Source organism: Euphorbia lathyris, chromosome 2, assembly GCF_963576675.1.
Source record: "Euphorbia lathyris chromosome 2, ddEupLath1.1, whole genome shotgun sequence".
NCBI lineage: Eukaryota > Viridiplantae > Streptophyta > Magnoliopsida > Malpighiales > Euphorbiaceae > Euphorbia > Euphorbia lathyris.
The window spans coordinates 57,148,270-57,165,797 of record NC_088911.1 but is presented as its reverse complement, the minus strand read 5'-3'; the positions used below and the strand labels follow the sequence as shown (position 1 = coordinate 57,165,797).

At 35.5% G+C, this 17,528-nt stretch overlaps 1 protein-coding gene across 1 annotated transcript; it reads left to right on the top strand.

Moving 5' to 3' along the window:
• The first annotated feature begins 469 nt into the window (after positions 1–469).
• LOC136218310 (probable glutathione peroxidase 5) lies at positions 470–3,606 on the top strand. Its single transcript, XM_066005110.1, has 6 exons — positions 470–669; positions 732–808; positions 891–952; positions 1,469–1,587; positions 2,574–2,741; positions 2,923–3,606. The coding sequence occupies exons 1-6, from the start codon at positions 616–618 to the stop codon at positions 2,950–2,952; spliced, it is 510 nt and encodes a 169-aa protein (XP_065861182.1). The 5' UTR covers positions 470–615; the 3' UTR covers positions 2,953–3,606.
• Positions 3,607–17,528: the final 13,922 nt, after the last annotated feature.

Genomic DNA, 17,528 nt, shown 5'->3' with positions numbered 1-17,528 from the left:
TTATAAAGAATTTTCTAGCAAATAACACTATGACTCTGTTTGGTAAAAAAAAATTTGAGGTAAAATGAGATGTTTGAGCCATTTTAGAGATTTTGACTAGTTAAACTTCTAATAATGGTGTTTGGTGAAGATAGATTTGAAACAATTTATTGGATCCAAAAAGCTAATATTGAAAAAACTGGTTTTATAAGTTTTTTTACTTAGCTTATTAATCTCTCTCTACTACTATTTAACTCAAAATAAAAGTTTAAGCAAGTTTATCCAATCAACTAATTTAAAATGTAATCAACTACAAGCTCGTAATGTAATCAGTTAAGAGCTAACATGGCTTTTAATTGATATATTAAATGATTTTGTTTTTGTAATGTATGTATCAAAAACTTTAAAGAGAGAGTGATTTTGAAAAAAATATAAGCTGAAAACAATGAATTAAAATAGCTTACCAAATGGGAAATGAATGTAATTGGAAGAAGTAGAGACATGAGCTATTATTAGGCTTTGTGTTGACCACACATTATTTTAATCTCCAAACTCTTCAATATCCTCTTTCTTCTCTAATTGTAGAACAAGCTTTTCTTTCTTCTTCCCCCGATTCATTTCTGTCGATTCGTACATATGGGAGCTTCTTCATCACTTCCTTCTGAATCCGTCCATCAATTCACTGTCAAGGTTCTCTTTTCTCCTTCTTCTTTCAATTTCCATTCCTTTTTTCTTACTTTCTTTATTATCAGGATTCCCGAGGTCAGGACGTCGACCTGAGCGTCTACAAAGGGAAGGTTCTTCTCATCGTCAATGTCGCCTCTAAATGGTAATTTCTATCTGCCTCTTTTCTTTCTATTTTTCTGGCAATTGCTTTCAATTTTATAATTATTCTGTATTCTTTTGATCAGTGGATTTACGGATATGAATTACACTGAGTTGACTGAACTTTATAACAAATTTAAGGACCAAGGTTTGCTACTTCTCTCTTCACCTTCACAATCTTGCTGGCTCTTTCTTATGTTTGCGTCTTACAATTCTCTTCTGGTTTGGTACCTCCCAAATTATGATGGAGACTCTATGACTTACTTATGCTATTCTTTCTATCTATGGTTAAAAAAAAGTTCGGAACCTGAGCCTGTAACATGATCAATTGGTTTCCTCGGTCGTTTAGGTTAATGTCAATCTAGCTTCTGATATGCAATCTTAGTTTGATTGAGGAGCACATAGGTTTTAACAGGCTGAAAGATTCTAAGCAATGACCAGTTTCTTATCAATTGTAAAAAGTTCTAAATTACAAGGCAAGTTCAAGTTTTAAGGCTTTGATGCTAATAGTGAATCCTGGGACCCTACTTTATTAGTCATATGAACAAGCGTATCTTAGACTTTGTATAATAATATGCTATAGTATGTTTTGATATCTATTTTACGTTATTTTGGGTTTGATTTATGGCCGACTGAGGTTATTTGTTTCATTGGGTGAAATCAGGTTTTGAAATTTTGGCATTTCCATGCAATCAATTTTTGAAACAAGAACCTGGGACAAGTGAAGATGCACAAGTGTTTGCTTGTACAAGATACAAGGCTGAATATCCAATTTTCCATAAGGTATTGGAGTTTCACTTGTTTGATAGTGTTTTCATAGTATTCGAACATGACTGCATTATAATCCATTAATCATTTCTCAAGTCCTAATTTTCTTTTGCCTTTGCTGAAGTAGCCTAGAAAGGATATGTAACTCTGTTTTACTGACTTTTCTGTCAACTGTGAATGGAAATGGAACTCTAGTTACCGCTTAATGCTCCTCTGGATCCCCTTTAACTTGTCTCACAGATTATTATTAGGACAGTTGATTGATACATGAAGTATAACCAGAGAAAGTTTTGCAAATGATGGCTGAAATTAAGATATCAACTTTCCCATGGCTGTGGGGAAACGGCTTCCTTTCTTCAGAATAATATTTATCTCTGAATAAGTCTATGTCCTTGTTAGAAAGAAAAATATTCCTAGTTATTATTATAACTTTTTTTTTTTTTTTTTGAAAGATCAAACCATCAAATTAAACAAACCTGTCAAGAACATTAACCGGGTCTGTGGGGAGACAACAGGACGGTTCTCCCAGAGTTGCTAGAGACCCAAACCATTTAGCAAGAGCATGGGTACTTGTATTAGCATTACACCTAGTATATACAACAGAAACAAAAAAAAAAAAAAACAAACCTGTGACAACAGCTGATTACAATCTGAAACAAGAGGCAGTTTGTGTTATAAAAAAAATGAATGAAAGAAATATAGTATCACCCTTTAAAACTGTTCCTAGACATTCTGCAGTTAGATATTTTGCATGTTCAATGTACATAATATGCTGGATAATCCATGGCAAGGAAGCTAAGGAAAAACCTTTTGGGTGATACTCTATCTCAGTATAGGAAGATTTGTACGTTTTCAAAACAAAATTCTACTGCTGATTCAATTTGCATTTATGGTATGTTCTCCACATGCTTGTAAACCACACTGCTTGACTACTAGCACTTCTTCCTCTAGGAGCTATATCCTTTCTAATACTAGATGCTCAAATCTATGTTTGTATTTAGGTTCGTGTCAATGGGCCAGATACACCGCCTCTGTACAAGTTCCTCAAGTCTAGTAAAGGTGGATTTCTAGGGTCTAGGATAAAGTGGAACTTTACCAAGTTCTTAGTGGATAAAGAAGGTCATGTTATTGAACGTTATGGCCCAACAACAAATCCATTGTCCTTTCAGGTTTGTTCTCTCTCTCTCTCTCTCCCTCTCTCTCTCTCTCTCTCTCTCTCTCTGCATGCTGTCATTGTGTGTTCGTGTATGGGAGTGTGATCATGCGTGTATTTCTTGCGATCTTGTCAATGCAACTCTTGAAATTCTGATTCTGCTTCATTGTTTTTTGTTTTATCATTTTTTGGCACAGGATGATATCAAGAAAGCACTAGAAAAATGAGAAGTTGGCTAGTAAAAGCACAATCAAAGGCCATGAAGCCACTTTTAAGGTTGAGCAAATTTATTATTTAGATATGTAAATTATGATGGAACAAGGTCTTCTACTTTGTATGCAGTTTACAAAAAAAAAAAAGAAAAGAAAAAATCATCAGGGGATCATGTATAGTTGGTTCACTAGTGAAGTTCCATGGAGCTCGCCAGTGAATTTTTTTATATTAAGTAGTATTTGTTTGGTGTGATTCAATTGATTTGATTAGTATAATCAGAGACTTGTATTGGGAAAATACTTTATGGTATTCTGATTGTTAGACGTGAAAAACTTGGAGAGTTGTTTGAAGATATTTGTGCAGGTTTGCTTGTATGTGAAATGGTGTTTGATAATGGGTATGCATTCCTGGAGAGAGGAATCCGATTGGTTCCCTTGGTTAAATATGTTGTAATATGGAGATTCTGAGAGATGGTGTGATTATCAAGCCACTTGCTTCCTTAGTGATGACACACAGAAGAATCGAGTGGCGGAGAAATTATGAAGAATTGTGAGAGTGTGGTGATTTAAATAGCATGTATTCCCATCCCAGTGCCGCTGGTGTTGTTACTTGTTATTAAGATTCATATATTTATTTATTTATTTATTTATGTGGAAGGTTGAATGACAGATTGAGCCTCAGCTTCTCTTTAAGGTCCATAATTATGTATCTTGAGTCTTGACGAATTCACTTAATTGTGAGGAGGTTATTTAGCAACACTAAATGGGTTTTTGTTTCTCTTGCTTCATTCCATGGCAGGCTAGGCTACATCAAGTTAATTTTCATTTTTCTTCTTCTAACAGGTTATAGTTCTATATGCTTTACGGGGTTTTCTTAGGACCACGGCTGTTTGCAATAACCCCTTGGGATTGGGCCATGTGATGCAAAATCCCATGGCACAATCTCAATGCGGGGTATTGCAAGCACTGGCCGGTGATTTTACTAAAAGTTTTCATTTTTTGGACTTTTGTATTGGGAAAAGAAACTAAAATTGTAGTGCATATTTCTGTTGGATTGATTAGGCAAAAAGAATTGTTTGGTGCATTAAGCCCTCGATCTTTTATTTAGACACATTGAGCCCTTGATCTTTCACCATTTGGTGCATTAAGCCCTCGATCTTTCATTTAGACATATTGAGCCCTTGATCTTTCATATATGGGTGTATTAGGTCCTTCCATAAATCAATTAATATATAGGTTTATTAAGGGCATGTTTGGTGTGACAACAAATGATGTTCTAAAAATAACAAATTCTAAAATAAAAAATATATTATACAAATTAATAAAAATAATTTAAATAAAAATAAAAAATTTATTGAACACAATAAAACCTTGTTTTTCGATAATTATGTTCTAAAAATAAAAATAATGTTAAAATTGAAGCACATTTTGTGAAAATAAGAAGGGTAATTTTATCAATAACAAGTAACTACAAACAACTGTTCATGAAAAGAGCTTTTCATGAAAAGCTCCAAAATGTTGCAGTGTCCAGAGAAAATACGAAACGCTGCAGTTATATAAACCTAACCAAACATGCCCTTAATAAACTTATATATTAATTGATTTACAGAATGGCCTAATACACCCATTTATGAAAGATCAAGGGTTCAATGTGTCTAAATGAAAGATCGAGGGCTTAATGCACCAAATGATGAAAGATCAGGGGCTTAATGTGTCTAAATAAAAGATCGAGGGCTTAATGCACCAAACAATGAAAGATCAGGGGTCTCAGGATGCTTTTTGCCTATATATATGCCATTTTGTTTTTCACGCAAGGTAATTGAGCATTTGTGAGATATTCGGCTAACTATTAGCTCAATGGATGGTTGATCTCTACACAACTAAACTAGCCTAGTTTCTCTAGCTTTAGCGTTAACACCGTTAGATTAATTACATGTGTATAGTTTTCTATTGTTTCAATTCTAATTTATTTTCTTGTGTTGGATCGGATGGATGGTTCAACTTGCAACTAGACCTGTTTATAGGGCTGGGCCGGGTCATACCGGGCTTTTCAATAAAAACTCATGTCCAAGCCCAGGCCATAGTAAATATGTCTCGGGCTTGGGTCGGGCTGGGATGAATTAGAAAACCTTAATCCCAGGCCCAACCCAGGCCCGCCCATACTTTACTTTTTTTATAAATCTGAAACTTTATTTCCATTAATGATAAATTCAAATTAACAAATATTATTATCAATTATGAAATAGTTAAATTTTAAAATATAAAACTAAAAGAATTATTTTTACAAAAACAAAACAATCAAATTAATATAACCTGGAAATTAATTTGAGTGGATGGAAGAAGGGAGGCGGTTGAGAGAAATTGACATTGGATTAAATTAGGTAGATATCAGGTTTAGTAGATTTTAGTTTCATTATTATTATATATTATTAGTAAGACTAAATGTTTATATAAAATAATACTAGTATATATAAATAAGTTACGGGCCGGACCGGGCTGATATGGGCTTTAATAATAGATCCCAGGCCCAACCCATAAATCAATGGGTATCTTCGGGATTGGGCCGGGCCGGATTAACTACAAATTTACATTGATCAAGCCCGCCCCATTGTCTATGGACCTGGGCGGGTTGGGCGGACCATCGGGTCTCTGAACAGGTCTATTTGCAACTGGTATTAATTTGCATATATATTTTTATAAAAGTGAAATTTAGGGAGCATAAGAATAACAATTTATTCTTGTATTCGAATAAAAAAAAAAAAAAAAAAAACTTCGTCATATTTATGTTAGTTTTTTATTCATAGCTTTTCCTCCAATATTTCTTTTTTGGTGTAGATTCATTCGAGGCCTTTAAAGGTTTGCAATTTTGTTTTCACTTTTCCTTTTTCGTAAATTGTTCAAAGTTTCTTCTCTAAATATTTCTTGGATTGTTGATTCTATTGAAGAGAATAAAGATCATTCGATTGAAAAACCAGAGAATTCAGAGAATCTTGAGGTTACACGATATACAAGGAAGAAAAATATTTTCACGTTTTCAACTAATTGGAATCCTTCTTCCCTAAATAAAGGTAACATATATTATGAAAAACTTCACTTGATACTGAACAAGATACCTAACGATAGTTACTATGTAATGTGAGGAGACCTCTCCCTACTAAACAATTAGTGAGTGATATGCTCGAAGAATTTGTGAGTGGATGTCAATGTATATGGAAAGGATGGACATTTTCACGCTTGCTCAATTCAAATCAAGAGCATGTAAGGAACCTGCTCAAAAGATGTGGGTTTCATCTAGAGAGAGTAAAACTACTGGAAGATAGAGTTTTTATCAGGAGGTTTTCCCTCGAGCAATTAAGTATGATTTAGGAAACTTACGGAACTTTTCACACTAACTCAAAACAAAAACTCTTGCCATGTGATTTGGAAGACAAATAATTATCATTTCCTTCCAAAATCCAATAATAAAATCCCCGAGTGGAGAAACAAAATTTTCATTGTAAAAAAGAACATTCTTTTCCCGTATCCAACTAATTGGTATCTTTCGCCCCTAAATAGAGGTACAAACATATTAGAAAGGTCCTCACTTGATGCTATATTAGAAAGGTCCTCACTTGATGCTAAATAGGATAAGTGGTGATGTGGACAGCCTCGACCAAGTGTACCGACCTCACCTCGAGCTTTTAGGGCCTTCTCTCCTCCTGCCCGAATGGGCGCCAATTGCCAAGCCTTTTGTGGCCTGAGCTCCCATTGCTTATTGAATTACCCTCTACCTTTCGCTTATTTTCCTTTGCTCTCTTGACGGGGGTTCTCTACAAGTCTTATATTTCTCGGCCTCTACATAATCAGCAGGTTGTTTGTTGTCATCAATATTGAATAAAGCTTTGTCTCATAGCCATCAGCTCCTCGAAGGTTCGAGGTGGATCAATGTATCAATTTTGTTTTAGTGCTTCACAAGTAGTACCATTGGCCAAAGCATTAGTGGTGACATCCAAGTTCAGGGACTTGATAAAAGAAGCCATTTTATGAAACCAAATAATGTAATTACGGAGCGGTTATGTGGTCCTCTGGCGGACGTCGTGCAAGTCACTGCTAATACTCCTTGTTTTGAATGCACCTAAAAATCGGGAGACGAAGAGATCTTTAATGTGTCTAAACAAAACCTGACTCTGCTCAACCTTACCATTGACTGCCCTTTTATCCAAGAATCACTGTAAGAGGACATTTTGATGGCTCCTCGGTGGGGGATTCTTCGAGCTGCTTTGTGAGTTGAGGTCGTCAGTGCTTGCTTTTCCCTTTTTTTTGATGCGTATCCTGCTCGGGGTTGGCATTTTCATTATCTCATACTGTGTTGTGAAGTTTATCTCTCGATTCCTTCCTAATACGTTAGGGAGAGAGGGTCTCTCCTTGGTGAGGTGAGCTCACAGTTGTTGGTTTTCTCGTCGCAGTTGCGACTGGGTCTCGGTCTTTTTTTTAGTGCTGCAAGGTTTGAATGGTTGCAAGGAGTGCAACGTTGGTGTCCGTTGTAAGAGCACGAGTAGTATTCGTTTTTGCTGTTAAATGGTCGTCAGGTTCAAGTGCCCCATATTATGCTCATTATGGGACACAGTCTCTTCTTCCCCACCTATTGAGGAAGCAGTGGTGTCTTTCAAGTTCTTTTGTCAAGGGATAGGCTCTTGCTGCTTCATGCATGTTGGTGGTTCTCTTTCCATGTTATTGGGCTCTAGCTCGTGGTATTGGAAAGTTTATCGATGGTTGGAGGTCGCAGAGCAGGGTCCATACTTATCGCACCAAATGTTAGGTTCAGTGTAACTTCTCGATGTTGACATCTTCTAGAAAGGTTGACATGTATTGGGACAGGCTCTCGGTGTAAACTTCAATGTCAAAGTCAGTAAACTCAGAGATATAAAAAGAAAGTCAATGATGAGCTCATAATGAAAAGAGAGAGAGAGAGAGAGAGAGTTGTCCTTTTATATAGGTATAAGCGGCTTGTGAATGTATTGATTTCCCCTATGTTTAGTGGTGAGATGAGTAAAGAGGTTTAGGCCCCGGGCCTACTTCCTTGTGGGGTTTTCTTTAGAATGAAATGAGCTTGAGGCAATGTGTTCGAAAAAGAAGGCTAAATTTATTGTTTTGTTTAAAATTTAAACATTAATTAACATAAGTATGGATGGAGGGAGAGACTAAGTCTAAGTAGTTAGTTTTACCAAAACTCGTGAATTTCATAATGTGTTTCTAAAAAAAATGTACTGATTAAGGTAATACTAAACCCATACACTAAGGGTACGTTTGGTTTACTTACTATTTGTTGTTGTTGTTTGCTATTACAGTTTGTTGTTTCCTATTGAAAAAGTAGAAATTCCCTATTGTTGGAGAAAAACTAATTTCATATATAAAAGACAAACAACAGTTCACTAACCAAACACCTAAAACTCTCATTTTAATATGAAAAACAAACATGATGAGAAAATGAAGTAAACAAACACCCGCTAATACTCTCTCCATTTCAAAATAATTGTTACATTTTGAAAAAAAAAATTATCTTATATTATTTGTTAGTTTTAGTTTCTAATGTCGTTTTTCCCTATTTTACCATTATTAATGAGTTTAATATTAATTGTGCTTTTTTATCATTTTAAGTTTTCAATGTAGGAAGAATAGTTCAATTTAATGTGTGACAAAAAAAATGAGGATTAGTAACAAAGAGAGATAAAATATATTTTAATGTATATTCTATACATTTAATAAAAATTAATCATTTTCTTTAATATGTGCGGTTTATTTTGTAATTGAGAAATATTAATTAACATAAAACTGTATAAGTTGTCCCTTTCGCTGCTTAATTCCCCAAATTAAATAGTGCATTACTATATCCAGCCCCAATTTTCCACACTCGGCTCCCGGGAAAAGACGATATTGCCCCTTACCATATATTTCAAAAACCCTAAACTCTCTCAAACTTATTTCTTTCCGAAATCCTTGATTATACATGTAATGGCGAGCAATCTGTTATCCCCGGGAAAAGACGAGAATGACCAATCCGTTGAAGTCGGGGTATATTTTCGTTTAAAAATTTCTGATTACGTTTTAAAAGTTTTGAAAAATGTGGATATCGGAGTGTCGGGCGTGTGAGCATCACGCCCCACCACAAGGTGGGGCGCAATCATACGCCCCACCTTGTGGTGGGGCGTGATGCTCACACGCCCCATACCCCAAAAAATAGAATTTTGGGGTTTAGGCCCTGAAATATTAGCGAATTTGATCGTAATGGAATCTAATGTTCGTTAGTTAACATTTGAAGTTTCTATTAGAAGACTTTGGAGGTGACGGTGTCGATTACAGTGGAGAATTTTATCCTCTACAAACATTTGAAACATACCAGGAAGCTATTAACTGGGTAAAACAGACGGCGATTCGTCTTGGCTTTGAGTTAACTATAGCTTCTCACAAGACAGGGGGTAAATTAAAATGGATATTGGTTAAATATACCCATGGTAATAAGAATACCCAAAGGGATAGGGATATGGAGGACGTCATACGGAGGAATGCGAAAACAAAATATTATGGTTGCAAATTTCAGGTGAAGGTTCTAGAAATCGTTGAATTATGGGGTTGGATGGTAAATGGTGTTGCTAGATAGAGAGAGAGGACAACACAATCATGGATTGGTTGTATATCATCAGAGATATCGACAGATGAGCGACTAAGTCCCGCTTCAAAAAAAAGTGTGCGTCAAATGAGTGCAGCTCAAGCAAAGTCTTGTGCTATTTTTACAGCAATTAAAGAAAAACACCCTAAGGATAACCCAGCCCAAAGACATATGTATAATTACAGGGGAAAAATAAGGAATAAGAGTTTTGAGGGTTAGGATGTAATCAGTCAGTTTTATCGGCTTGCTATAGATACGGATTACATACATTGGACGCAAGCGGATCCGGATAGCAATGTTGTGACTCACCTCTTTATGGCACATCCTACTTCGATCACCTTGTTCCGATCCTACTACTTGTTTGTTGGTATAGATTCAACATATAAAACAAACAAGTATAAAATGCCATTTTTTGAGATCATTGGAATGACGCCTTCTAACAAGAACTTCTTGATTGCCTATGCAATTATGAAGGATGAGACTGAGGGTAGTTATATACGGGTTTTAGAAAAATTGAGGCTTTTGCTCGGAGGTGATGTTCATTCGACAGCCATTGCTACTAACCGGGAGTTAGGATTGATGAGACCAGTTAGTCCGGTTTTTCCAGAAACTCATTATTTGTTGTGTATATGGCATATTAATAAAGATGTGGAGGATAGAGTAGGAAAATTGATTGGAATGAAGGATTTTGGAGAAATTTTTAAGAATACCAAATGGAAAAAAAATAATTGAAGCACCGACAGTAGCCGAATATGAGGAGGAAGTGAGAAACATGAAGAATACTACTGCCAAATGGCCTCGTGTGATACAATATGTGGAGACCACATGGCTAGTGCATAAGGAGAAGTTCTGTCGAGCATGGACGAACAATGTGTTGCACTTTAGGAAACACAACAACATGTCGAGTAGAGAGTGCACATGCACAGTTGAAGCAGTGGTTGAATTCATCTATCGAAACACTCGATACAGTGTGGGCGAAGGTGCACAAAGACATTCAGGCTCAGATTGATGCGATCAAGACATTTTTTCTGTTATTAAATTTAATCTTTTTAATTGTAATAAATTAGTTTTGTAATGTTTTACTCTATATAACCAGATACTCACTTGAGGACTCGAGATGAAGATCTGCGGTGTCTCACTACGTAGTTCCGTTCACTTACCTTAACTTACATGTTTCACATTACTGTTTGCGTGTACTGTATGATGAGATGGTGCATATACGCGGATTGAGTGTGGATGTGTTTAGCGATTGCGGATGTGTGTTGCCCATGACTCATGGCATTCCTTGTGCATGTGAAATTAAAAAACATATTGATTCGAATACGCCGGTTAGTGTGGACCGCATCCATCCTTTTTGGAGAACTCTTGCTTTTGATGGGTTGAGTGACATACCAGCTATTGCTCCCCTATATGGTAATGGGTCTGAGGATCACTGATTTTTTCACTCTCTTGTGGAAAAGGTCGACAAATTAGATCTTGTAATGGTGCGTAGCATATCTGTCTACATCCATTATCAAATTAACTCGGATCAAGGCAGTTACAAAGAACCCGAGGTCAAAGATACAGTTAGGGGTAGACCAAAGGGGAGTTCATCTACGAAGCACAATCCGAGTGCATGGGAGTATAGTCAGGGTGCACGTGGTCGTGCTCGGTCTTCTACTTCGAGGAGTAGTCATAGTCGAGGCCAAAGCTCATCGTCCTCTGTACATAACAATGAGATGCCAGGTATTTATTATTTTCATAATAAATAAGTTCATGTTAAAGTAAATATATTATCACTGACGAACTTCATATATTCATATTTGCAGCCGGATATCAGCGGATACCATCATTTACATAGGGTTCAAGGACTCACCATACCATTTATTACTGGATACTTAGATGTTGTATCAGATGGTAACTATGGATTTCGTGTTTTAGCCGATGCCATCACAAGTAATCAGGAGGATTGGAGGTTGGTGAGAACACTTATAGAAAATGAGGTGCGGCCCCACCGTGATCTGTATGAGCCAGTGTTCTGGTACTGAGTAGATGATGCACTCACGCGTATTAGATTGATATGAGCGGGGTGTGGTGAGTCCCACTGGATGGTGAGTCCGGATGACTTATATGTTGCTGCATCTGTGTTGAATGCAGTGATATTCCTTTTTACTGCGCCACAGTTAGGATGTTGTACTATATTACCGATGCGTTCAGACGATGGAAGACCACCGGAGCGAGAGATTGTCATTTGGGGAGTTATGAACACTACATATGTCTTTGTTTAAGACCTGAATTTCCAGTGCCTCCCATTCCTGTCCAATGACATAGATTTCGTGATCCGAGTGTTCAACACTTGGACAATATTTATGCTGACAGGAGAGCGGCTTGGAATAGATTACATTGATATATATGAATTTATGTGTTTCAATTGATAATATTTATTTATCAAGTTATATTATTGCTACATGGTTTAATTAAAATTGTATAGTATGTAAAAAAAATCTACCAGGACGTGGGGCGTGATTGACACACGCCTCACCACAAGGACGGGCATATGACTATCATGCTTCACCTTGTGGTGAGGCGTATGGCTATCATGCCTCACCACATGGTGAGGCGTGATAGTCACACGTCCGCATATTGGGAAAGCAAAAAAGATAACCTATTTCCCATCCCTAATACCTGAAAAGGTATTTTTATTCTTTCACGGGGTTAGGGGTGAGAAATGGTGGCTGGAAATAACAACACCAATTACATAAGGTGAAAAAAGAATTGAGAATACTTTTGGATAAAATGGGGACATGAATATGGGCTCACAAACAGAACACCATCAAAGTCAGAAAGTGGGATCCCCTGCCTCATTTTATGTAAGGTTGTTTTTGGAAAATGACAATCATTTGCTGTGTCTCTTCCCCACGACTTTTAACAACCTCAATTTCCTATTTTATCAGTATTTCTTCATATGTGTGTTTAAATTTGTTTTAGGTGTTTTTATCAAAAAAAAAAAAAAAATGATGTAGAAATTCAATGGAGTTTTGTAGCGAGTAGTATATGCATGTACACAAACCACAAACTCAAACAAGCCATCTCTAATCTAATCTAATCCACAGATAAAATAGGGTCGACCAAGCATAGGATAGGATAGGATAGGATAGGGATGATATGGTTTTCTGATTTCGACTTTGGGCTGTGTCGGTCCACTTTGACCATTTTGGCTTCTTATCCTGTCGTTTCATATTTGTACTGACTCATGATTGATATTGGGTAAATTACATCCATCCCATCCCATGGCTATTCAACTTTGTTTTTATATGCTACAATCACTAAACTTCAAAATTTAATAAAAAAATCATTCAATTTTATAATTTTTAACACCTATAAATTATTAACGGTCTTAAAATAAAAAAAATTAAAAATTAATGATATTTTAAGCAATCTTAAATTTTAAAAAATTTTCGTTTTAAGGTCATTTATGTATCATTTGATTAGAGAGATTGAAATTTTAGAAAGAGAAAAGTAAAAAAATGGTGATTTTAAAAAATAAAAAAATATGGTTTCATGGTAAATGTCGTTCTGAACAACTTTAATTCTTAAATATTTTCATTTTAAATGTTGTTAAAGGTCATTTTGAGAATTTAGTTAAAGTTTAGTGGCTACTAGTGTTAAAAAGTATAAAGTTCAGCGGTTTTTATCTCAAGTTTTGAAGTTATGTGGCCATACCGTTAAAAAAATAAAATTCAGTGACTTTGGGTGTAATTTACCCATTTTTATACACCAAACTCTCGTTTATTATATTTAGGGAAAAATACAAAAATAAACCTTTTGGTTACACCTGTTTTCGAACAACACACACGTGGTTTAAAAGTTTGTAAAATGGTACCTTGAGGTTCAATCCGTTAGCAAACACATACCAAATTGACTAACGGTGTTAAAAGTCAAAGGGAAAAGATTTAATTTGGTCCTTATATTTATTTATTTTATAAATTAAACCCTTTTATTATCTAATTATCACAAAAAAAAAACCAAAATAAAAAATAAAAATCAATTATACCATCTTCTCAATCTCTCTTTAATTTTTATTTTTCTTCTTCTTTCTTTAATTCACTTTCTTGTTTCTGTCTTTCTTGTTTAAGTATAAATGTAGCTCGTTATGGTCTAAGCTTTCACATAGGCGGAGGAAGGATCATCCTTTCCTATGCCCACTACTAACCATACTACAAAATTGTCAATTTTTGACACTGTAGAGCGATTTATAAACCGATAATTTACAAAACTGATCCGAGATCGGTTATATATTTAGATTCATTTAGAGAGAAATTATCAACTAAGTGAAATTCAATGATTTTAGAGAGAAATTAACAAAGAGGAAAGAGAGGGGAGAGAGAAAGAAGAAAAAAAATAAAGAATTAAAAGGAGATAGAAAAGATGGTGTAATTGATTTTTATTTTTTTTTTGGTTTTTTTTTGTGATAATTAGATAATAAGAGAGTTTAATTTATAAATAAATAAATATAAGGATTAAATTAACTCTTTTCTCTTTGACTTTTAACACCGTTAGTCAATTTGTTATGTGTTTGCTAATGGAATGAACTTCAAGGTACCATTTTGCAAACTTTTAAACCACATAGGTGTTGTTCGAAAACAAAACAGGTATAACCATAAAGTTTTTTTTTTTTTTTTTTGTACTTTTCCCTTATATTTATACACATTAAATGAAGCCCTTAGTTAACTTTTAAATACTTATAAAGAAAATTAAAAAAAAAAAATCCTTATCAAATTTAACTAAAAGTATAACTCATAAGTCTCACATTTTTATTTTTGAATAGGTCATTCTCTTTGGCGGAACCAGGAATTAAGATTTGGGGGACTAATTTTAATCGTGCGATTGACGGTAAATTTTCAAAGCGTTAAAACTGTAAAAATGTTATCATTTTTTAGAAACTAGCATTGAACTAATAGAAAATTAAACATGTTTATTTAAAAAGAAAAAGAGGTAGAAGGGAGTTGATCATAGACCTTTCAAATGGAAATAAGCATCCTTAACCATTTTATCTACCTTTAAACATTAAAATAATACTACATAGAGTTAATATAATTCTCTCCAAAATATTATCAGACACCATTACTAAAAAAAATTCTCAATTCTTCGGCGGCCTGCCGGGGCTCGATCCTACCCCCTTAGTTCCGCCCCTTTAATTGAGAATTAATTAGATTTGTATTTTTATGTCTTAAAAAAAAAAAAGATTTGTATTTTTATATTTTCTTATTTATTAATAAATAAATTATTATATAAATACAATTAAAATATATGTTATACAATGTAAAATTAATACTACCCCACCCCATAATATAAGTCATTTTAGAGATTTTCACACAAATTATTAAGAAATACAATTAATGTAGAGTCAAATTAATAAAGTTACATTGGTTAACTTAAAAATAAATTCTCTCTTATGTAATGGTTGGGTAATAAGCATTGAAATGTTCAAAAACACATAGCTTAAGATAAAAAAAAATCAATGCTTGGACCAAAAAACTAAAATAAAAAATTTAAAAAAAGCAAAACAACTTATATTTTGGAAAAAAATTCACTTTCTAAAACGACGTATATAGTGGAACGGAAGGAGTAATATAAAATGAGTTAATATACAAAAGCATGGGTATATATCCTTAAAATGTATAAACACTCGTATTAACAACAATATTACTGAGAATCAGAGAACTCTATTCTCTAACATATGCCCTAGTGGTCTTTCTCTTTCTCTGCCCTCTCCCTACTAGCTTCTTAGTATACTCAGAGGTAATTTTTTGCATTCTTCTTCTTACTTTATTCCCCGTGAACTACAACTCTATCCTCACTTGTCTGTATCATGTGGTTTTCTCATGGCTTCCCAACTGGCCAAAGATAAACTCACAGAATCAGGGACAAGTTTCTAGACCTCAGTGACAACTCTACCCACACTGCTCAAGACGAAACCAAACCCACCTTAATTGGGAGAATCCTATCGAACAAACAATTGAATATCAGATGGATGGGGCAAGCTTTTCTGAACGCATGGAGGATCAAGGCTCTCCTCCATAATAACATCATTTCCAAGGGCCACTCCAAGATGGACTCAACTAAGGGGGCAACAATTAACATCTCTCTGCTCTCTAATTTTGGATCCGAAGTATGGGAACACGCACATGAAGTCCACTCTAGTGCCATAATTAGCCTGTTACCCAAGATCAGCTATTCAACCATGCAATTAACTCCCCCCCACTAATTTCCAATCCAAAAAAACAAGAGAGCCAATTCACAGAAACCCATCCCATGCAAAATGCAAATAATTTGCATGAAGTTCTAGTAATGCCATGCAACTCTTACCTCACCCACCCAAACAACCCTTTTCCTTTTCCAACTCTCAATCCTTTTCTTCCGAAACACAAAAATAATAAACTTTCTCGAAGCCAGAAATTGGATCCTCCTCATAGCACTCATATGATAGGATGGAGACATACATCAGGGTATCAAGTACAATAGGGAAAAGAAAGCACAATGAAGTTGAAGATTCCTCCCAAGAAGACAATAATGAGACCTCTTTGCCAAAGAAAGTATGTGAAGACATTGAAAATCATTCTATACAAGGATTGGCAGAAGCTATTAATCAGATCCGCCATGCACAATCAAAATCCTCAACTGGAATGTCCAAGGGTTGGGCAACCCTCGGACAATCCAAACATTGGCTTAAATAATGAGCCGACACTGCCCCGATTTAGTCTATCTCATGGAAACTAGGCTAAATCACCAGAGTATTGAATGGTTTAAACGGGGATTTGCAAGGTACCACATCTTCTCAATAGCGGCTATTGGTCGGGCGGGTGGTCTGATTCTCCTATGGAAAAAGCAAATCCAGGTTAGTATCTTGGGATATTCAGATCATTGCATTCATTTCATGGTCAGTAATCCAGAGTGGGGTCTAGTATGGAGAGGAACAAGGATTTACGGCTGGTCGGAGGCGATTAATAAATTTAAACATGGACAATGATTAGGGAGTTATACAAACGAGAATACATCCATTGGGTTTGTTTTGGTGATTTCAACGAGATCATGTACTCCTTCGAAAAGAGGGAGGTCAGACAACTAATTATAGAATGATGCAAGCTTTACGTTCATGCCTAAGCGATTACGATCTTTTCGACATGGGGTACAAAGGATCAGCTAACACATGGACTAACGGTAGATGGGGTCATATATCATCCAAGAGAGACTAGACAGATTTATGCGTTCGATGGAATGGGATGTTATGTTTCCCAATACCATCATTCAACATCTAGTCCGGATAAGTTCAGATCACACTCCAATCCTACTTGACTCAGAAGGCATTAAGACAAGAGGTAGAAGACCCTTTCATTTTGAGCCCATGTGGGTGAAGGAGGACCAATGCAAGCAGATCATCACAGTAACATGCAATCGGTACAAAAGCTCAGATCCTAGTGTGGTTTTATCCAAGATAGATGATTGTAGTAAAGAACTTACACGTTGGAATAAAGAGGTATTCGAGAATGTCAGAACAAATCTACAGAAACAAACAGACAGATTAGCATCCCTATAAGTACTAGCTCCCAACCCTCACCTTAAGAAGGAAATTTCATCACTCTTTTATAACATCATGATACTCTAGGAAAAGGAGGAGATTATGTGGAAACAACAGTCTCGCAACATGTGGCTATCAATGGGGGGGACAAGAATACCAAATTCTTCCATGCAAAGGCTAATGTTAGGTGAAAAACAAACTGTCTCTCCCGACTAAAGAACAAAAACGGATTGTGGTGCAAAAAAGAGGAAGATATTGAGGATATCCTCTATCACTTTATTTGTTTCTCTTATGTGCAGAAGGGTTATCAACATTGATCAGGAAAGCGGTAGTGGATGGCCTCCTACATGGTATCAGAGTCAGTACAAGTGCGCCGATGGTTACCCA

Bases quoted from the DNA above. Each gene is read 5' to 3' on its own strand.
- LOC136218310 (XM_066005110.1), top strand. From the start codon at position 616: ATGGGAGCTTCTTCATCACTTCCTTCTGAATCCGTCCATCAATTCACT. The intron at 953-1,468 runs GTTTGCTACTTC...GGGTGAAATCAG, and splicing joins TAACAAATTTAAGGACCAAG to GTTTTGAAATTTTGGCATTT. The intron at 1,588-2,573 runs GTATTGGAGTTT...GTTTGTATTTAG, and splicing joins AATATCCAATTTTCCATAAG to GTTCGTGTCAATGGGCCAGA.